The sequence below is a fragment of the Trachemys scripta genome, chromosome 5, assembly GCF_013100865.1.
Source record: "Trachemys scripta elegans isolate TJP31775 chromosome 5, CAS_Tse_1.0, whole genome shotgun sequence".
In the NCBI taxonomy this organism is placed as follows: domain Eukaryota; kingdom Metazoa; phylum Chordata; order Testudines; family Emydidae; genus Trachemys; species Trachemys scripta.
The window spans coordinates 93393846-93416284 of NC_048302.1; the positions used below are offsets into that span (position 1 = coordinate 93393846).

The following is a 22439-nucleotide window of genomic DNA, read 5'->3' on the forward strand; positions in this document are numbered from 1 at the left end:
CTTCATGTGAGGTAATTGAATGGGACTCTCTCATTTGACTATCTCTCTTCAGTTCCTACCTGCACTTTATCAACTTCTATCCTCTCCTCTTTAATAGATCCTCCCCTAAGGATGTCTCTGTCTGAACTGTGTGCTCCTCTGCACCTGTAGGTTTCCCCTGACCCCTTAGTTTAAAAACTCTATGACCTATTTAATTTTAAATGACAGCAATCTGGTTCCATTTTGGCTTAGGTGGAGCCCATCCTTCCTGTATTGACTCCTCCTTTTCCAAAAGGTTCCCCAGTTCCTAATAAACCTGAAACCATCCTCTCTACACTACCTTCTCATCCATGCATTGAGACCATGCAGTTTTGCCTCTCTAACTGGCCCTGCACGTGGAACTGAAAGTGTTTCAGAGAATGCTACCATAGGGGTCTTGGATTTGAATCTCTTACCTAGCAGCCTCCCCATTTTATAAATGCTTTTGGACCCTGAGAACACATCAGTTTTTACAACATAAACTCACATAGACCAAGAAGGGAATAATTCAGGCAAATTCATGCAGTCACAATACACAAGAGCTTACTTTACAACAACCTTTGTAAACGCTTTTGGAACATGAGAACACACAAACCATTAAAAATCAAAACTCCCACAGTCCTTGTGTAGCAAACTTCCCAAACTGTTCTTGATTAGTTAACATCAGATCTATTGCTGAACATTCCTTTGGAACTCCAAACACAATAAAATGTAGCTATAGCAAAGTGTATAACCATTCCTACTTTTAGAACAATCAGTAACTATGTACTCTACAAGGAAAGTCTCAGTGTTTTTCTCAAAATTAAATGTACATGCTAGTTTATTCTCATTTCAGTCCCAGCAGTGCAACTAACTAATCTATAATACTAATAGAAATGTATAAAGTGTTATATAAATTTACAACACTACTTAGGTTCCTGATCCTGCAGACTCCCACCCAAGTGGCTTTACTCACATGACCAGTCCCATTGAACTCAAGGGATTACTTCTGAGAGTAAAGTTACTTACATAAATGGGCTCCAAATGTTTTATTATAATATAATGTGATATAAACATACTTGTGCTAGCAATAAAAGAATTGGGCAGTAAATGTTGTTGCATTATAATCTACAACTTTGTTGTCATTTGTTGGGATACAACATAATCACTGATAATTTCTATAATTTATTACAGTGCTAAACTCTGTAGCATATTTATCATTTGGGACTTTTACTGAATGATAAACTGCTCTTCAGGCCTGACCCAGCAAATCTATACACAGGCGCTACTCCCACTAACTTGAGCAAGAGCCTGCCAAAGCACCACAGGACCAGGCATCTTATTAGCAGGGCATTCAGGATGTATAATTCACTCATCCATGAAGGCTATGGAGTTTCTGTAGTTCCTTTTTGTCCAGAATTATGATCCAAATTTCAATTGCACTTCGTTCTTTGCCTGAAATGTGTAAAGCATTTTATTAATTTTCTGTTGCTTTATTTTGAAATAATACATGAAACGAAGTTAATTAACTCTACAGCCTTCATTCAAATAAACGTATACATGCCATAAGATTGTACTGACCTCAGATTATAACAGTGAATGCATATTAAAATTAATGTCTTTCAACCATTTGCCTTAATCTGGATTGCTCTTCTGTGGTAAAGTCATTCCTCTTAAAAAGAATTTACTTCCAAATATTGAAATATATACTTAATTATAAAACTAGTTAAAAGCAGAGCTGGCTGAAACTTGAGGAAAAATAATGGAAATTTGTCAACCAGCTCTACTTGATTGAGCAATAAGTCAGACAAAAGCACGTCTTTTCATTCCTACCATATTCTGTTTCCACTTCAAAACTGGTAGAACTGAGTGCAGGAAATTGACTTTTAACCTCACGTGTAGTCATGTGAATAAGGGTGCTAGGTCATGGCAAAACTTCCTCTAGTGTCCTCTCTTCAGTTTAAGCCTCAGTCAGAGGCCCTTGCTTAATAGAGGCATAAGATTATAAAGAAATAAATATATAAAAATAAAATTGTATTGGGTTAGGCCTAGAAGCTCCACTCAGAGGTCAGGACCTCATTGTGCTAAGCACTAAGTGAGTATGCTATCTTCATACCATTCATACCAGTTCTTGCTCCTTTGAAGTCCTTTGAACTTTTGTCACTGACTCCAGTGAGAGCAGGAGTGGACTTTAGTACCTGGAGCCTGAGCACAAAACCCCCAAATATTGAGCCAATCAGATGAGGGGCAGACAAGGGTGATCTTTAATAAATCAATGACTAGCATTAGGTATAAAGATTATTCAAATGACTGAGACACTGGCAGAGCATTAAACGGAAGGATTCTCCCTCCTTCCTAATAATCCTGAAAGCAAATGTTCTCCTTCTCAGAGTAATATGTTAACATCCATTTTACACACATCTTTGCATAACTTTTATGTAAGTATCAAATGAAACCTGCTGAACTTAGGGAAACCTACATGGTGATTGATCTCATTTACATTGTTCAAGTTAAACATCCTTAGAAGCCTAACTGTGAAGATTGTTAAATATCAAGGAGTCGGGACTAAGGGTGACCAGATAGCAAGTGTGAAAAATCAGGACGAGGGTTGGGGATAATAGGAGCCTATATAAGAAAAAGCCCCAAATATCGGGACCGCCTCTATAAAATCGGAACATCTGGTCACCCTAACCGGACTCCTTGTTGTTTTTGTGGATACAGACTAACACGCTACCCCCGATACTGTTAAATATGTACAGACACTCCCCGGGTTACGCAAACCTGACTTATGGAAATCCAGATTTACGAAAAAAGTACTGTATATTCCGTAAGGTTTTTTTTTGCGTAATTATCGGAGATATTACCGACTTACGCAAAATTCAATTTACGCAAGCGTTCCGTTCCGGGAGTCGGGGAGCTTCTATAATGCTTCTGGAGCCAGAGCACCTTGGAGGCTGTGGGGTAGTTCGGGGAGATGGTGGCTGGAGGCATGACACCAGGCAGGAATAGGCATAATGCCTTTGGGAAGAAGAGTAGGTAAAGAGAGAGAAGGGTTAGCTCCTTAAAAGCCCTTGCCACACTTCAGTCCTAAACTGCAACATCCCAGCTATTTCATGTTCCAGTCCTACGTCTCTTAAATAGAAATTTGGTGCAATTGTCAATTACAAAAACCGGCACACTTCAGAGGAGCCACGGCAAAACAATGAAATCACTTTCACTGGTGACTAAAAAAGGCAATTGAACAAACCAACCCCCATGTCTCCCAAGCACCCAACCATTTGAACACTGATCTTTCTGACCTTCATGAGCATTTTAAATAAAACATCCCAGAACATTGGAAAGGACAAGGAAATTCATTCTATTTCTGGTGAAACACCCTTTCCTCTAGTTCATTCATTCTCAGGACTGCTTATCAGTTTTACAAACCCACAGTTAGTGGTCAAGATCACACTAAATCAAGGCTTGTAAAAGTAGTACCAGATATATTTGTAGTTTAATCTAAACTCAGACACGCCTACCCCTTCCTTACTTCTGTAAAATGACAGAGTGGGTTTTCTTATGGTCCTCTTTGACATTGTCAGTGCAGGCACTTGGTGATCAGTGCCCCCTACCAGTTGGGTGAGAAATGCCAGAAAAAGATAAAAATGGGATCTACCTGCTGCCTACTGGTTTTTATACCCAAGCCCTCAAATTCCATTACCTCTGTCATAACTATAAAGGGAAGGGTAACAGCCCTCCTGTGTACAATACTATAAAATCCCTCCTGGCCAGAGCCTCCAAAATCCTTTTACCTGTAAAGGGTTAAGAAGCTCAGGTAACCTGGCTGACACCTGACCCAAAGGACCAATAAGGGGACAAGATACTTTCAAATCTTGGTGGGGGGAAGGTTTTTGTTTGTGCTCTTTGTTTTGGTGGTTGTTCGCTCTTGGGACTAAGAAGGACCAGACATCAATCCAGGCTCTCCAAATCTTTCTGAACAAGTCTCTCATATTTCAAACTTGTAAGTAAATAGCCAGGCAAGGCGTGTTAGTTATCTTTGTTTTCTCAACTTGTAAATGTACCTTTTACTAGGGTGTTTACCTCTGTTTGCTGTAACTTTGAACCTAAGGCTGGACGGGGGGTCCTCTGGCTCTTTAAGTTTGATTACCCTGTAAAGTTATTTTCCATCCTGATTTTACAGAGATGATTTTTACCTTTTTCTTTAATTAAAAGCCTTCTTTTTAAGAATCTGAGTGATTTTTCCTTGTTTTTAGATCCAAGGGGGTTGGATCTTGATCCACCAGGAGTTGGTGGGAGAAAGGAGGGGGGATGGTTAATTTCTCCTTGTTTTAAGATCCAAGGGGTTTGGATCTGTATTCACCAGGGAATTGGTGAAGAGTCTCTCAAGGCTACCCAGGGAAGGGAATTAGCACATTGGGAGTGGTGGCAGCAGACCAGATCTAAGATGGTAGTTAAGCTTAGAAATTTTCATACAGGCCCCCACATCTGTACCCTAAAGTTCAGAGTGGGGAAGTAGCCTTGACGACCTCAATGGGGAACAATTCTAACTCCTTCTACTTTACAAAAATACCTTGAGCCATAACACAACAGCACCACAAAAAACTAGATGTGGCATGTGGATCCTGCCAATTGCTGGCTCAAATTCCCAATGTCTATTACCTAAACAGAGAACAAGTCTAGCTCTTCCCATTGTATTAACACCCCCCCCCCCCACCTAGTGTATCCAAGCATAACAGGCTGCAAATACCAAGATGTGGCATCTGCATCCAATTTTAGGTCTCAAAACCCCTAATTCTAACATACAACCCCTAATTCTAACATACAAATATCTACAAACATGTAGAAACTCATTTTACACCAAAAATATCTAAATCCCTATTCCTTTCATGATAGATTGCAAATACATAGACTGGGAACGTGAATCCAGCCAGTTTTAGGCTCCCACTTTGCAAATTCCACTGCTTAAACAGAGAACAAGTTTAGCTGCTTCTATACTAACAAAAATTCCAGATGGCAATGCATCTGGGTTCAACAGTGCAACCAAAACCAAGCACCTGGATCTTCACGGAATCTGCCATTTTTTGGGTCTAAATCACCCAAATTCCACTGCCTAAATAAAAAACATATTTAGCTGCTCCTACTGCACCTTGAAAATCCAGACCCTGATACACCCCACTGAAATAGCACAGCAAAAACTCAGATCTGGCTGCGCGATCCTGCAAATTTTAGCCACAAAACCAGAAATAGAGAAGACCTATTGATTCTTCAGTTCCACCAAAAAAAATCTGCCCCACTCCCATCACAGCCTGTATCCTGCTGGATCTGGCTAATATTTGGTTGCATAGCTGCAGTTTTACAGTTTGAATTTAATAGCTGTGCAGCTTCTCCTAGCGGCGCACCAGAATAATTTAGGCAGTAGAATGTAGGGGATTGGGATAAAACCTGGCAGGATCCGGTTCTTACCCACTCCTAGTAACGCCCTTCAGGTTGCCCCTTTAAGTGACAGCTGCTTGCAAAGTTCCAGCCACTTCTCCTTGCTGCCGGGGCTTGACGTCAGCGCGGCTTTCCCGAACTGCTGCTGCTGCTGCCTGGGGCTGGGAGTTGCTGCTGCTCAGGCACAGCGGGGAGGCAGCGGCGGGCAGAGGCAGGGCTGTTCATGCTGAGAAGGAGCTGGTCCCGCACACCGCCCCTCGCGCTCCTGCGGACTGCGCGGCACGATAAAGGGGCTGCAGCTGCTGGACACAGCGCCTTGGGAAAGCCCTCCAGCTGGGGCGCAGGGACTGGTACCTTCTTTGGGGGCAGGGAGCGGGGCCCAAGCCTGCGAAGACGCTTCCAAGGGAGGGGAGCACCGAGGAGAGCTCCGGATGGGGCAGTGAGGGGGAGAGGGCGCGCCCCGGGGAAGTTCCCTGCAGCTGGGGCACAGAGCCGGGCGCACACGTGGGCCGAGCCCTCCAGCCGCGCGGAGCCCGCCGGCCTGAGCAGACGCGCGCCGTCCGGGCTAGGGGGGCTTGGAGACGCTCCCTCCGTCCATTGCAGCCATGGCTTTGAAGGACACGGGCGGCGGCAGCAGTAGCATCCTACCCATCAGTGACATGGGGTCCTCCTCCGCCGCGCCGTCCTGCTCGCCCTTCCCCGAGGTGGTGGAGCTGAACGTGGGCGGCCAGGTGTATGTGACCAAGCACTCCACGCTGCTCAGCGTCCCGGACAGCACCCTGGCCAGCATGTTCTCCCCGCGCCGGGGCAGCCAGGCGGCCGCCAGGGAGCTGCCCAGGGACAGCCGGGCGCGCTTCTTCATCGACCGCGACGGCTTCCTCTTCAGGTACGTGCTGGATTATCTGCGGGACAAGCAGCTGGCCCTGCCTGAGCACTTCCCGGAGAAGGAGCGGCTGCTGCGGGAGGCCGAGTTCTTCCAGCTGGGGGAGCTGGTCAAGCTGCTCTCCCCCAAGGTCACCAAGCAGGGCTCGCTCAACGACGAGGGCTGCCAGAGCGACCTGGAGGACAGCACCTCGCAGGGCAGCGGCGACCTCCTGCTGCGGGCGGCGGCCGGGGCCGCTCTGGAGAAGCGCTCGGGCTTCCTCACCGTGGGCTACCGGGGCTCGTACACCACGGTGCGGGAGAACCAGGCGGACGCCAAGTTCCGCAGGGTGGCCCGGATTATGGTGTGCGGCAGGATAGCGCTGGCCAAGGAGGTGTTCGGGGAGACGCTCAACGAGAGTCGGGACCCCGACCGGCCCCCGGAGAAATACACCTCCCGCTTCTACCTCAAGTTCACCTACCTGGAGCAGGCGTTTGACCGGCTCTCGGAGGCCGGCTTCCACATGGTAGCTTGTAACTCCACCGGCACCGCCGCCTTCATCAACCAGTACAGGGAGGACAAGATCTGGAGCAGCTACACCGAGTACATCTTCTACAGTAAGTTGCCCACCTGGGGAGGCAGGCCATGGGCTTGGTGTGTTCATGTGTGGTAGGGCAGGCAGGTGTTTTCCTCCGCCAGGACTCAGCCCGGATTGCAGTGACCAGGAGCAGGGGCCGGTTCCGAGTAAGAGCTTGTGCATGCCTCATTGCAAAACCCTCCCTTATAAAATACTTTGATATTCACCCCCCCCCCCCAAGGATGGAGGGAGAGACTTGGCAGCATCTATTTAAAGACGTAGAAAAGGGCTAGCTGCCCCCCCACCCCCATCAAATCCCACTTACTTTTGCTGCTCCCCACCCAAAGTGCAGTAGAGTCAAAGTAATCCTAACTGAGGTGCCTTTGGGAGAACAGGTTGTGGTCCCTCTGCTTCTAATTTGTTCAGATCAGACGCTTTTCCCTTTCAAAATGTCCATAGGATTGCTGCTTCCTACAGTGCGATTAGTTCAGTCATTCATGAAAACTCATAGCTTTACAATGCAGGTGTGTGTGTATTTGTACCATATGTAAAAGAGCTTAATCTGGAATTTGTAAGAAATTGATTCTGAATACAGTGCATAGGCACTGGCTAATAGAAGGACTGGTGCTTGTCAGGTGTAATGACTAATGTTAGGAAGCTGGAGAGAGATTCTGAGTGAATCCACAGTATTTCACATGGGTTTTTTTTGCATCATACATCAAAAACATAGTTATCGCTAGTCAAAAGCTGTCTAGAGTAACAACCACCAGCCTTGCTTTTATCTCTTTCTCTCTTTAAAGATGTACGTGATTTTGGGAGAGAGCAGTGATGTCTGACTTTGAGGGTTTCACCGTTTTTGTTCAAGTTGGGCTTTGCAAAGATTAAAACAGCAGTGCTGGAAGCAAGGAAGGGTTTTAATATTTTATCGCTACATTTCCTTCCGTTCTCATTAACTGCAAAATAAACAGACTCCATCTGGGCACATTTTCAGTGAAGGATAGAACTGAACCGTGATGAGAGAATCAACTTTCCAAAGGGTATCAAAGAAGAAAACTCCATGGCATGTACACGGTTCCTTAAATAATTCTTTTATAGTGTACTGTGGTATACTTACAGATTTCGGGTCTGTCGAAAATGGCAGATGAAATGTGGACGTTTGTTGTTAGACTGCACACTTTAAATCGCACTATGTAGGATGATGACTAGAGAGCGATTTGGACTAATGAAAACACAGCTGGATAGAAAACACCAAATCATTTGGCAGAGATTTTTCTTTCAAAGACACAAGAAGCCTTAAACCTTTTTAATGTGTTGGAGAGTTGAGTTAAAGCATGTGGAAGAGATAATCGTTTTCCATTCAGTGGCTCCTCCTGGGTTTGTGTGCTTTCATGCTTTTTGAGCACAGGAGGAATGTTTTAGTAAAACATCTGCCTGGGAGATTAGGAGGTAGCTAGAACCACTTCTAACTTCTCCCCTAGTAAGACTAAATGAAGTAACCTGTTTTGTGTACAAAACTATAACTGGGCAGAATGTTTATCAGAATGGATAGATTTCAACAGCTTGCCATCAGAGGGAACAATAATGTATACTACACTGTGTTATGTAGATGGTCAGCATCATCATGCTGCTAATTATCTTTCAATAAGATATATAACAGTATGTATTCAACTGATATTTTGAAAATTAATTTCCAAGATCTATCAAATCACACTGCTTTTAACTAAGACGACAAACACTGAGTTTTAGGAAGGCTTTCATTTCACTTTTCTGGATCGACTTTGCAAACTATTTTAATTATTAGTTTCCCCTTCTGTGTGTGTTGTGGGGAGATATGCATAGATATTCCTAAATATATAATAAATTTCTGATGGTTATTACTAAGAAATTACTGTGAAAATATCAAAAGTTCTGTTTTTTCCAGAAATAGCTTTCCAAGTATGTAATTATATATTTGTGTGTGCATATTAATCTAATGATTTTTTAAAAGATTAATATTCAATAAATGGCACTGATTTTTATTCAAATCTGAAAAGACAAACAGAAATATTATGGTTCTATTAACTATATTTATTAATCCATATTTTTTTCTTAGAACTTTAAGATCTGTTCTTGTCCACTAAAACATTGCAAAGTTTAAATATTCATGACAAAGGATTTTTAGTTCGGACTGTAACTTTATTTTTAAATATATCAATTATGGTCTTGATTCTGTAAGCCTCATGTGGGTCATGAGAATCTTGCACATGGAGGGTTTACAGGATCAAACCCTATATTACATTAAATGTCCCCTTAGGGTCAAATCCTGTCCCACTGAAGACAAGAGGAGTTTGCCATAGATATCAGTAGGTACCGGATTTGGCCTTTAGTGCCTGATCCAGAATTATTTATTGTCCCCAAACTATTTGTAGGTCTTTGTTGGTTGATTTTCATAATGTTTTGGATTATGCAGTGTGTTGTATGTTACTGTAAAGACCAGTGCTCGGTTTTACATCACTGGGCAAATTAATCCTTGGTGTAACTCCATGGGCTTCAGTGTAATTATACAAGGGATCTCATTGTAACTTTTATTTTGTTTGTATTTTTCCATTTTTTTATTTGTAAAAAGTAGAACATGTGGTTAATTGTTTAAAAATATGATATTTCAACTTAAAAATTATCCTTCTGTCTGAGGGTTTTGTTTTTTTACCTACTATTGTTAAAAGTAACACCTAAGATTCCCACAGCTGAAAGAAATTAGTGAAAAATGCTTTCCCTATTTTTTTCCAGTTTGGTTTATGCATTTGACAGCACTTTATTCAGAATAATTTTATGGTTTCTTTTGTATAATTAGACAGTTTTCCCTAATGGTTGTGTGGGTCTTTCACACAGCAACAGGGGAGAGGAAATTTTTTTGTAAAATCACAGAAACTGGCAGAGGGACAAAGGCATAGTGAACTACCTGCAAGTACGTTTAAATCATTTTTTTTAAACAAACTATATTTCAGATTGATGGTGTAATTAACACAATTTGTTAAATAGAATAGTCTGATTGGTTATCTTGCTTTAGAAATGTAAAGGCAAGATTGTGGTTGGCCCAGGCACAAGTACACAGTGGGGGAATGGCTATCCCTTGCACCCCTGCCTTTGTGCTACTCACCATGAGTGGAAGGACTACTCAGGGCTAATGTATTTGCTGGTACTAGATTCTCCCACAGGAAGGGGGAAGCTGACAGTGCCATGTCTCATCCTCTCCTTACCCACGAGCCGAGCTGGCTGGGCATAGAAAAGAGTGGATACTGCAGTCTCTCCAAATATGGCGCTGCAGCCACACTTCCGCTATGCATGCTGGAACATGAGGAGGAATTGGGCCTGCTACAAGGGTGATTTTTCCGGAACTTTCACTGAGGAGGCTGGTAGTAGTCGCACTGCACTCATCACAGAGCAGTTCCCTAAAGGTATAAGAGCTCTTCATGTTTTCACAACTAAAGCACTAAAAGAATTGAACCTTATTCTGTTACAAAGTTTTGTGTTTGTAATTTTTTTTGGTCCCATATCAGAACGTTAATTTGGTGTTATGCAGGAAAGGAGCCTAATTTTCTGTTACATATTCACGCTTTCATCTTTCTACAACTTAAAAAAATCCTTTTAGCTATCTTGTTAGTCATGTTAGTCTCAGACTTACCAGGCTCAGTGTTAATAATTGTACTCTAATCATATACTAGTCACAGAGACCTCAGGATTTGTTGACTCTTTATTTGTAGATTGTGGACCTTTAACTGTTTTCTAAGAATGACATGCTATGCAGCGATTAGTAAGATATACTGATCCATTAGATTAGTGAGAAATATACTTCCAAACAGCTTCCTTAGGGTCAGATCCAGCCCTTGGATACATGCACTGATCACCCATAGGGAACTACTGATGTAAGTTTGAAGGCAGAATGTCTCCTTTAGTCTGTACATTGTACTGTTAACTTCATGCTGTCAAACTTAGTTTTGCTTTTCACCATTAATTAAACTTAGTGTAATAGTATACCTCTAACTTTACTAGGTGTTTTGGTTTGAAATGATCAGCTACAATTTTACCATATTCATTTTTAAAGCTTACTGTAGATCAGATCGATTTATGATTGTGTTTATTTAGTTTAGAGAACACTTATCCATAGTTAGACTGCAACTATCAGCCTAACTTTGATTCAAGAACCAAAATTTGTTTGACACTGCACATGAGGAAGTCCTGCAACAGCTTTAACATTTCCTGAAAAGCACACATTCAGTCATTCCTCCTTAGTGTTGTCCAGAACTCTAAGAAATCAGGTTGTAGTGCCCGCAGTTGTGTGTAAGCTAGTAGGTATGTAATGACTTCTTCATTTACCTATACAATTGCTACATGACCAATATTTAACTTTAAAGTGTGTCTCGGCTCTAAAAAGTGCTCAGTGAATTTGCTTCTTGTATTACTAGTCATGTCTGTTTAGTAATCTAAAATAAATTTACTTTTTAATTCATGTTGGCACTGCAAAACCCATACAGCTACAGGAGAATGAACTGCATTTTCCCTCTGATAACTTTCATGGGGGGATTGTACTCAATGTAACTTCTAAGTATAAAACAGAATTTCTGTCTCCCCCATGCCCCAGATGACACTAGAGTGACACAGTTTACTATGTATAATGATGCATACACATGGGATTAGGGAGAGAGAAAGAAGGGGTCTCCCCGGCTTCTTCTCTGTAGGACACTTCCAAGCTGTCATCCAAAAGTGTTGATTAATTGGCTGGTTGTACATAGTATGTGATCAGCGTTGCCCTACTCCTCCCGTTGCCTCATCTCACAGGGTGCATCACTCACTGCTGGTCTGGCTCCTCCTGGTTGCTCTGGGGATTAGCTCTTGAGGTCAGTACCCCCTTCATGGTTTGTAGGTCATCATCCTGTCTCTCCCTCTGGTTTGCATCCCCTCTGTCAGTCCCAGGAACCACAGTGTCCTCTTCGCGACTCAGGCCTCCGACTAGGTCATTCAGCGTTCCTCCCTTCGGGGGGTAACACAGTTCCTTCATCCTAGCAGTCCTAGGCAGTCTTCTTTTTCACTGCCCCACAGTATCACTCCCTCAGTGGCTGGCAGTGGAGCCCAGGCCCACCCTCTACTGCAGGTTCTAGCCCAGGGACTCTCAACTCAACAGTCCTGGGCTTTCCCCTACCAGCCCTCACTGATACTTCTCTGCTACACCTGGTTCCCGTTCTCTCTCTCTCTGGTTATACCAGCTCCTAACCCTCCTCTCAGGGAGTGGCTGCTTACTGCCACCTTTCCTAGTAGCCCCCAGCTGTTTCCAGCTACCTGGCTTTATACAGGCCCCACCTGTTCCTGCACAGCTGAGCCTGCTCTCAATTAGTTCCATGCTCCCTGGCTCCTCCTCCAGGTGCAGCCCGTGGAGTTAATTGGCCTGCCTGGCCATCATAAAAACTCTTCCAGTGCTGTGAACACCCCATCACACCCCACAAAAGTGTTTTTCATATTGAAAGGGGGGAGGGATGGCTCAGTGGTTTGACCATTGGCCTGCTAAACCCAGGGTTATGAGTTCAATCCTTGAGGGGGCCACTTAGGGATCTGGGGCAAAAATCAGTACTTGGTCCTGCTAGTGAAGGAAGGGGCTGGACTCGATTACCTTTCGAGGTCCCTTCCAGTTCTATGAGATAGGTATATCTCTATTACAAAAGAGTAGGCCAAAGTTAGTTCTTTACTTGAAATGATTGCAGGCAGCTCAGTATTGAGATCCTGGTTGGTCACTTTTCAGATAAAACGTATAACTTACATTTTGAGCTGTCTGACTTCTTTGTTTTTCTTGGTGCTGTTGTGTAATATGGGATTGCCTCCACATGCTCTTACTGTACCTTCTTCTGGAAAATCTAATTGGTCTTAATGGATTTCACATTTAACATCTGCGACTCAGTCTGAATTATGGGTGTTGAGAGCATGGTGCTCAGCTGGAAGCTGTCTCTTCTGAGTTGACATGTTTATTATAAGAAAGATCCAGTAATGCCTCGTGAAAAACTTGGAATTTTTTTCTGTTTAGACATTTTTGTTTCACATATAACATTTTCTGCTTTCCCATTTTCATTTGTAACTAGTGATACTTGCATGGATTTATGTTGCTTATTTTCCACCTGAAGTCATACCCCTCTGTGAGATCACTATGGTTTCTGTAGAAATTGTCACAAACAAGTGATAATGACTTCATAATCAGCAGGGAATAACCAGCAGGAAGAGATGAACTTTTAGGAACCAAATACTGTTTTTTATTAAAATAGTCCTTTTTGTTTTCATAATGAAAAAAAGAGCGAAGAAAAAACAGTGACATTTTAGAAAGTGGAAAAATGCACATTGATAAAATATTATGTGAGGTGTCAGCTTTTCTTAAAGTGCCAAATCCACAGCTCAGTTCCTAGCATGTATGCCTGGGGTGGGTGGGTCAACAGAAATCTCCAGGGCCCTCTCCAGGTCACAGAATGATAGCAGAGCCATTCAGTAGAGATTTCTCTAATCAAGAGAAAAGGCTAAAGTAGCCTCTATGGGCTCTTATGTGTCATCATTTTGGGAGAGAAGACCGGTAGATCCACATAGATGTAGATATTTTGAATCTACCCTCCCACCATCAGGTAATAAATTAGTACTACCACCAACTCCCTCATCAATGTTTGCCTGCATCTAAAACCGACCATACAGCCTGAAAACAATTCAAAATTTCTGATCATGTCAGGATCTAGGCTTGTTGGTTCTCTAAGACAGTTGCACAGGACCATAGCCAATTTGATCAGTCTCTTAGCTTTTAGAAAACCAAAGCAAAGCAATTATTGAATATCCTGCCTTGCAGTGGTGACAGCTCACACCTTGATTCAGTCTAAAAATAAATAAATTATGCATATTCTATCTCTTGTCATTCTTCCCAAACATAAGTCTCTGAATGCAAAGAGATGATCAAACTGTGCACCAGTAAAGTGCTATTATGGGGAAATTATTTCTTTTTCTGCCACTTTAAACAAACTAAAATCTTATCAAGTCCAGCATTCTGGGACATTAATTTCACTTGTTAGTCAAAGAAGACATAGATTTGGTTTATGTATTGATTTCAAACCATGCAAGAATAAATAATATTCATATGTATGTTTGCTTTTATATTTGATTAATTTATTATAAAATCTGAGCTTCTCTACAAATGGTATAATATCATTGTTGCAATTACTTTAATAAAAGCAAGCAAGACCCATGAGCTGATTTTTTTTTTTTTTTTTAACAGGATGTTGGTAAGGCCTAACTTTGATACCTTGCACAATAAAATCATATTTAAAAATTGGGTATGGTGACCTGCTAGGTTGGAGAGGAATGGAGCTGTTGCGAATCTAATCTCTGATTTTTATTTTTTAAAATGGCCGGGAAAACCTCTTTTATTTGCATACTGTAGGCTAAGAAAGGTATTAGATGACCAATATGTATGTTAAGTTATTTTTATCTGTGGTACTGGAAGCTATGGGCACACTGGTTTTGATGCCATTCCAGAAATGTACTGTCTATGGATGACTCTACTACTGGGAATAAAGCTAGAATGTCGGAGAAGCTGCCTTTGCTGGATTTGTAACATTTGCTGGATCTGTAACATCTCTTGTAGAACTGCTTCTTGATGTCAGATCACTTCAGTGTGTTTGTAAAGATTTATTTATCGTGATACTTTCAGGGAAATTTTTACTTAGAGGAGTGTGTAAACCATATTATTTTTATTGAAAACATGAACTTCTACTGCTCAGACATTGAGAGATTACTATAAACAAAAGTTTTTTTTGATTCAGCCACATGATTTTAAATGGTCTTTAGAAAAAGAGGTTACTATAACAAACTTTTACTATACGTTAGTTATCTCTGTACCTTCAGGATAGCTGCTGTTCTACTACTCAGGGCCGGCTCTAGGCACCAACAAACCAAGCACGTGCTGGGAGGGGCACGTTTTCAAGGGCGTCATTCTGGCCATCTTTTTGCTTCGGGCGGCAAAAGCCTAGAGCTGGCCCTAGCCCTGGGTTGTCAATTTTAGTTGGATGTATTCCTGGAGGTTTCATCACATGATATAATCATTAATTAAAGATTAATCTTTAATTCCTGGAAACTCCAGAACAATCCTGGAGGGTTGGCAACAGTAGGGCCAGTGGAGGAGTACATTACATTTCAACCTTTAAAAAGTTATAAGGCAGTCTGTTAGCTTGAATGAACCAAAAGTATCACAATGTGTTTCTGGAAAAGTGTTTCATTGTAGTTTGATAAAAAATGTGTATGCTTCTTGAGGAAAAAGTAATTTGCTCTCTTGTTAAAATTCATATGCTGGTTGAATGAACAGAAAAAACTCGTGTCCAAACCGAAGCAGTCATAACTAGCACAGGGTCAACACGCTTATTTGCATATTGTGTGTACTTGACTGCTGTTTTTTTTAATTTTAATCAACTAAATATCACTGTCCTTTTTAGGTTTTCCATCCTATATAATCATTAAGGATTATAGAATTAATTTACTCATGTATTTTTTTCCTTAACCTAAATGAGTCTACTCCACTAAGTAGGATCTAACAATGGGTGAAATTCAGTCCTATGTAAATAACCAGCAAAGGCATATGCAACACTTAAGGCCTCAAAATAGGACTTCATTAAGATTTCAATGGTGTATAGTCAGTGTCAATTCTCCCTGAAAGGGGAAATTTTAACGTTCATGAGTGAGCGTTTGCATGATAGAATCCAATGTCTGTTACTTAATCGGTATTCTTGCTTGGATTTCAGTAATTCTGGAAAAGAGGAAGGTTCAGTTTCTTAATTGTTTTTAATATATAGCCATACCAGCCAGGGGCCAAACAGTGATAATTTGTTATTTTTATGTTGTTTGTAGTAACTATGTCAATAATTTTTTTAATTGTTTTTAACTAATATATGGGAACTAATGAATAAGTTCTGTTTCATAAATAGGGACAGACCTTGTTATCAATAATCATTTCTATCAAATGAAACTTCTCCTATTCTATCCTCAAAGCATTATAAGTATCTGATTATCCAGATGTCTGTAAAACTGTTTGAGTGCTGCATAACTGGAGATGGAAGAAAAAAGTTTGTGTGTGTCTCTACAATTCATACTGTGCCAATGTGATGACTTACTACTTATGACTGGAGCTGTTCAAAACTGAGATTTTTTTTTTCACAGAATTTTTTGTTTAAAAACAAAAAAACAGCAAAACCACATAAACAAAAGCTTTTTGCTTTGAAAAATGTTGGAATTTGAATATATTTTTTTGGCCATCTGTACTTATGACGCTTCACTTATGAGGGGAGTCAGTATGGGATAACGATAGATAATTTATCTATCCTAGAAGTTAAAGATGGGAAAGATGTATTGGGTCATATAGAACATCTTTTTGAAAACACAAGCTAGTGCCCTATTATACTAGGGTTTTGTTCAATCTAGTTTTTCAATCTACCGTTCCACCACTTCTTATGGGAGACTGATCCATCCTAGTAGATTTTATGGACAGTATTTTTTTTTCCTGAAGGTTACTTTAATTTTGTCCATTTTTTTTTTTTTTTTTTGAGAGTAAATCAAGCTGGTGGGAGCAAACACAAGAAGTAGCCTCAGTAGATACTGTAGTATCAGCTGGGGAAGGAGATAGGGTCCAACCTAGGCCCCATCTCCAGGGGATGACCACCACCTTCTCTAACATGAGACTTGCAGACCAACCCATTGTTGACTCTCCGGCTATGTTGTATCCCTTCCCCTCTTCTTTGTCTTGTCTGTTTAGAGTGTAAGCTCTTTGGGGAAGGCACTGTCTATTTCCCTGTGTGCCTAGCACAATGGGATCATATTGTCAGCTGGCCCATTGGTACTATTGTTATACTTACATTAAAAATAATAATTCTCCTGGTTATATTCTTCGTATTTGTATTCATTTAAATAATTACTCATTATACTTGGTATTTACACCCTTCTAATATTTCTCTCCCTCCCTACTAGCAATTTGTTAGACTAGACATGCGTATTTAATTCTTTTAATGTCCTCATACTTCAGAAGCCTCAACCTCTGACCATTTTCATTCTTTCCTGAAATTTCTTCAGTTTTTCCAATGTCTCTATGGAAAATAACTAAATGCAATATTCTACGTGCAGCTGCTCCAGGACTAGAGAGAGAGGTACTGTTATGTCCTTGTTCTGTCCCATGGCACCACTGTGTACACAGCTGTAATTGCATTGGGCTTTTCTGCTGTCACACTGTAAACTTCTTCTGTCTAATCTGCTGTCCATTATCTTTCCTAGCTCACTTTCAGCATTACTGCTTTCCAGGTTCCTCCCTACTATTGTGTATAGTTTTTTTTAGGGATGTCAATTAATTGCAGTTAATGCTTGCGATTATCTCAAAACAAATTAACTAGACTAAAAAAAATTGTCATGATTAATCACAGTTTTAATTGCACTGTTAATAATAGAATACCAATTTAAATTTATTATAAATATTCTTGGATGTTTTTCTACATTTTCAAATATACTGACTTCAGTTACAACACAGAATACAACATGTACAGTGCTCACTTTATATATTTCACATATTTGCACTGTAAAAAAGATAAAAGAAATAGTATTTTTCAGTTCACCTCATAAGTACTGTAGTGCAATCTTACAAATGTAGAATTTTTTTTTTTTTTAGTAACTGCACTAAAAAACAAAACATTGTAAGCTCTAAAGTTTTACAAGTTGAAGCATGAAGGGGCATACAAATGTTTAGCATATCTGGCACATAAATACCTTGCTACGCCGACTCCAACAGTGCCATATTTTCACTTTCACGTGACATTGTAAATAAGAAGCGGGCAGCATTGTCTCCAGTAAATGTAAACAAACTTGTTTGTCTTAGCAAATGGCTGAACAAGAAGTAGGACTGAGTGGACTTTTAGGTTCCAAAATTTTGTTTTTGAGTGCAGTTATGTAAAAAACCCAAAACTCCATATTGGTAAGTTGTACTTTCATGATAAAGAGATTGCACTATAGTACTTGTATAAGGTGAACTGAGAAAATCCTATTTCTTTTGTTTATTTTTTAATAGTGCAAATATTTGTAATTAAAATATAAAGTAAGCACTGTATATTTTGTATTCTGTGTTGTAATTGAAATCAATATATTTGAAAATGTAGAAAAACATCTAAAATATTTATAAATTTTTAAATTGGTATTTTATTATTGTGTAACAGTGCAATTAAAACTGTAATCACAACTGTTTTTTTTTTTAAATCTTGCAATTAATTAAATTAATTAATTGTTTGACAGCCTTAATTTTTTCATATTCTTTTCCTCAGATACATGGGGCTTTTAAATCATTATTATATTTTTGCAAGTTGAATCTCCTTTTGAGCTCTATTCTGCTACCCTCCTGTTGAGTAGTACCCTACACCACGAGTAGTCCCATTGATCATATAAAATGACTTTTCGGTGGTGACAAGTTTCAGTGTGAATTATAATTGGTGATAAACCTCAACCTTCTTTAGGATTCTTATTGCAACATAATTTATGATGTCATGGTACCTTGGTTTTTTTTTTTTTAATCTGGCCCACAAATCTTCTTAAGTATGGAGTTGCTGATCAGGATTATTCCTGCTTCTGTTTTCTAAAAACTTTCTTTCAGAGCTTGGCTCAGTCTGATAGTTGGTAGCTGAGCTTCCTGGGTCTCTTCTTACTGTTGGCGGTGTACTTGTTTCACTGCTGCTGTTTCTAAAGTTTCCGATCTTGCTTGCTATCATATTGCCTCATCATTTCCCATTTGTATCCGCTCTGTGGTTTTAATTTGTGACATCTCTCTTGTGGATTGTTTTCTTTTGGCTAAATCTGTAGTTCACAGATAAGTATAGCTCATCCATAAATATAGCTTATTAATTGCCTCCTCTGCTACTCATAATATCTGAGTGTGCCCATTCAGAGTAAAACTCTTTGTTTGCTCTCTCTGTGTTGATGGCTTTGGAGCTGATCCTGTAAAATACTCAATACCTCTAGCATTGTGTTCAGTACCCTCAGCTTTTATTCACTTCAAAGGAGGACTGGGCCGTTACTGGCTATTCTCCCATAGACTAGCAGGTGTGGTGAAGATGCTCTGTGCCGATGGGAGAGAGCTCTCCAGTTGGCATATAAAAAACGATGCCTATGAGCAGCATAAGCTCTCCTGCCAACATAGCGCTGTGCACACTAGCACTTATGTCGGTGTAACTTATGTTGCTCAGGGGGGTGGAATATTCACATCCCTGTGCGACATAAGTTTTGCCAACATAGGCGGTAGAGTATACGTAGCCTTAGGGAAGCATGTAAATCCCTTCCTGTGATGGGGTGTATAAATCCCACCCTGCCAGTTACTAAGGGGACTACAGCTAATTGGTGGACTATCAAGAGCTGGGATAAAAGCCTGCAGACCAAGCAGAATGGGCTGCTGTCAGGGAGTCTGAGGCCATGTCTACATTAGAGCTCGTAATGTAGCATAGATGCTTCCTGCAGTGACAAAGGAGGTTTTCCTATCAATGTAGGTAATGCACCCCCTTCCCTAGCAGCGGTAGCTAGGTTGATGTAAGAATTCTTTCAATCTGCACCTACTCTGGGGGTTAGGTTGACTTAACTGCAGTGCTTGGGGGTGTGTGAATTTTTCACACCCTTGACCACTATAGCTATGTCAACCTAAGTTTGAAGCACAGAGCAGGGCTGAGGGAGGACTTTGCGTCACTCTCAAACTGGCAGAAAGTGGCACAAAGTGCTGATACCCTCGGGGAGTTGCTCTCTGAAAGGGGCCTGGAGGCAGATGAAGGCAGAAAGTGGACCAGGGACTCAGCAGTGAATCTGAGGAAGCAGACCTTAGCTGCTGAATATAGGGTCCTTGGATTGGAACACAGAGTAGAAGGATGGACTGGGTTCTTTTTCTGACCCGAAAGAAGGGGATGTAAAAGCCTCTGGATACAAAGGGAGACAGACTTTTGAGCCCAGGGTGGTACTGAAAGCCTGGGATTAGATCATTAGACTTGTTTTATTGGACTTATTACCCTGGAAGAGGCAGGACTATAAATGGCCTCGTTGGAGGGCTGAATTGTGAGAAGAGGTAAGCCTGTTGTTATCAGGGGTGACATTATAATATTGAATTTAGAATGAAATGTTTTTGGTTGCTCTTCCTTATGCAACAGTCTATCAAAATTATGAACACTTGTATAGCAACCTCTCTTCTCATGGGCGATGGCTCCACAGATGTGATAATGATAAAATTGAACTCTATGATAATTAAATTACTGTTTCAAGATTGCACTTTACAGGCTGTCTTGCTAGCCAAAGGAGTTACATAGTTCCCATTGGTCTTAGTTTCATTTTCAGATGGGAAAAGAACTTTCCCTAATCTTTCCTGGCACCATTTATATTCTGTTTTAAAATATCTAAAACTGAAATTAAAGCCCTGTTTTGCATTTGTGGTTTTGACAACCTTATTATCTTTCCTGGTAACTTTCTGAAAACTGCTTGAGCATGAACTGAGTTTCTGCATGCTCACCTCTCCTATTAAAAATAAATATTTAAATTAAGTAGTTTGAATAAGTTTACTCTTGTTGGGTCTACTAATTTATAAACATTCGGTGATTTTTCAAAGAATGAAACTGATACTACAATTATAGTGGCAATTACCAATTGACTTTTTGCAGACCATATCAATGAAAAGAGAGAACAGGGTCAGAGAACAAAAACTGCTATTTTAAAAGCACCTTGTAGGACAGTAAAATGCATGCAGGGAAAGTGCCGATTTTGACACTATTTTTAATCAATATTGGGGGGGGGGAAATGCTGATTACTGCACCACTGTTCTACTCTGCATATTCTGTTTCTTAGTAAACAGCTGAATTCTGACACTTTTTTCCTGAAACACAAGCAGCTTTAGTTATCTCGATACTGGCAAAGTAAGTTGAATCGCAAGCTAGAAGTTGTGATTCTAGGGTGGGAGGGGAGATGATGGATAAAAATCTATGTTCTAAGTAGCGTTGCCAACTTTCTATTCGCACAAACCCGAACACCCTTGCCCTGCCTCCTGCCCTGCCTCTTCCCCGAGGACATGCACCTTCCCCGCCCCTTCTCTGAGGCCCCCCCGCTCACTCCATCTCCCCCCCCTTCTGTTGCTCACTCTCCCCCACCCTCATTCATTTTCACCGGGCTGGGACAGAGGGTTGGGGTGCAGGAGGGGGCTCAGGGCTGTGGCAGGGGGTTGGGGTGCAAGCTCTGGGATGATGGAGTTTGGGTGGGGGAGGGCTCAGGTGCAGGGGGTTGGGATGTGGGAGGGGGTGAGGGGTGTTGGCTCTGGCTGGGCGGCGCTTACCTTGGGTGACTCTTGGAAGCGTCCGGCAAGTCCAGCTCCGGGGTGGTTCCCGGCCAATGGGATGGGGCACAGGGGCAGCGTGTGGAACCAGGACATGCTGGCCAGTTTCAGGAGCCTCACGGAGCCAGGGCAGGTAGGAAGCCTGCCTTAGCTCTGCTGCGTTGCCGACCGGACGTTTGCCTTATTAAAATCTCCTGGATTACTTTTAATAGTCACCAGGAGATTGAGGCCAATTCTGGTAGACTCCCAGCCAATCCGGTGTGTTGGCAACCCTAGTTCTAAGTCTATGGAAAGAGACAAGAATGGTCACAAAGGGAAGAGTAGCCTAATCATGCTTCTCAGGATTGCTTTTTAGCTCATAAAAAACAATGGTAGTGTCAACAGCAGTAGAAACAATAACCTAGCTGCCTGGAAAGCCAGATTGTAAAAGTAAATTTTGCACACACCAGACTTTTGTGTGCAAGTTATATGCACACAATATATATATTTCTGTGGTTTTCAAATTCTGGACTTCAGTGACTACCAAGAGAAAATTAACCTACAAGCTAGTCACACCACTTCTGTCTTTCTGAATCTGATCACTATTTATGTTTATACATGGCTTCAATCCTGTGTACATGTAACAAATTAAGAGTGTGAAAACTTGAATGAATACTGTTTCCTTTTTTCTAGTCTATAAACTTTGTGCTGTAGTTTTGTATATTAAATGGGGAAAAAAGTATGAAAAAAAACAGATTTTTTTTTCTGTCGTTTTTGGACCAGTAGAGATATCTGGTATCTAAACAGTCCAAATCTGTAGCTAGGATGTTTTTCAATAAAAACAAGTCCAATACTAAATTTTCTTTAACAAAAACCTATTATTCTTGTAAATATGGAAAACAAAAATTGGGAGGAGGTGTTGGCATGTCTCTTCTCTTTTCCCATTCTGAGCAGTTTATATTCTTTTGCTGTTTCTACCTGCTGTGTGTCTCTGCCTCTTAATTCTGTGACACTGTGTCAGAGAACTTGCAGTAAGATAAAGCAGAGTGCTGTGATTGCAGGAGTAAAAGTGTTGTGAACCTAGTACTAATGTTGAAACGTATTTTAACTAGAACAAGGAGTCCTTAGAGACTAACAAATTTATTTAGGCATAAGCTTTTGTAGGCTATAAGCCACTTCATCAGTGGATCTACATGGCTACCCCTCTGAAACATATTTTAACT

At 41.0% G+C, this 22439-nt stretch overlaps 1 protein-coding gene and 1 long non-coding RNA gene across 2 annotated transcripts in view; one reads left to right on the top strand and one right to left on the bottom strand.

Annotated features, from left to right (window-relative positions):
* Nucleotides 1–391: 391 nt before the first annotated feature.
* On the bottom strand, nt 392–5673 carry LOC117878428. The gene is made up of 3 exons (XR_004645973.1): nt 5461–5673; nt 2870–3015; nt 392–1452 (listed from the first exon to the last, which is right to left on the bottom strand). It is a non-coding gene; the product is annotated as an uncharacterized LOC117878428 (long non-coding RNA).
* The window catches only part of KCTD8 (potassium channel tetramerization domain containing 8), a 164795-nt gene continuing 147829 nt past the window's right edge, over nt 5474–22439 (top strand). Inside the window, exon 1 of the mRNA XM_034772603.1 lies at nt 5474–6909. Within this exon, the coding sequence (XP_034628494.1) occupies nt 6036–6909 (874 nt within the window). The 5' untranslated portion in view covers nt 5474–6035. The remainder of the gene's footprint in view (nt 6910–22439) is intronic.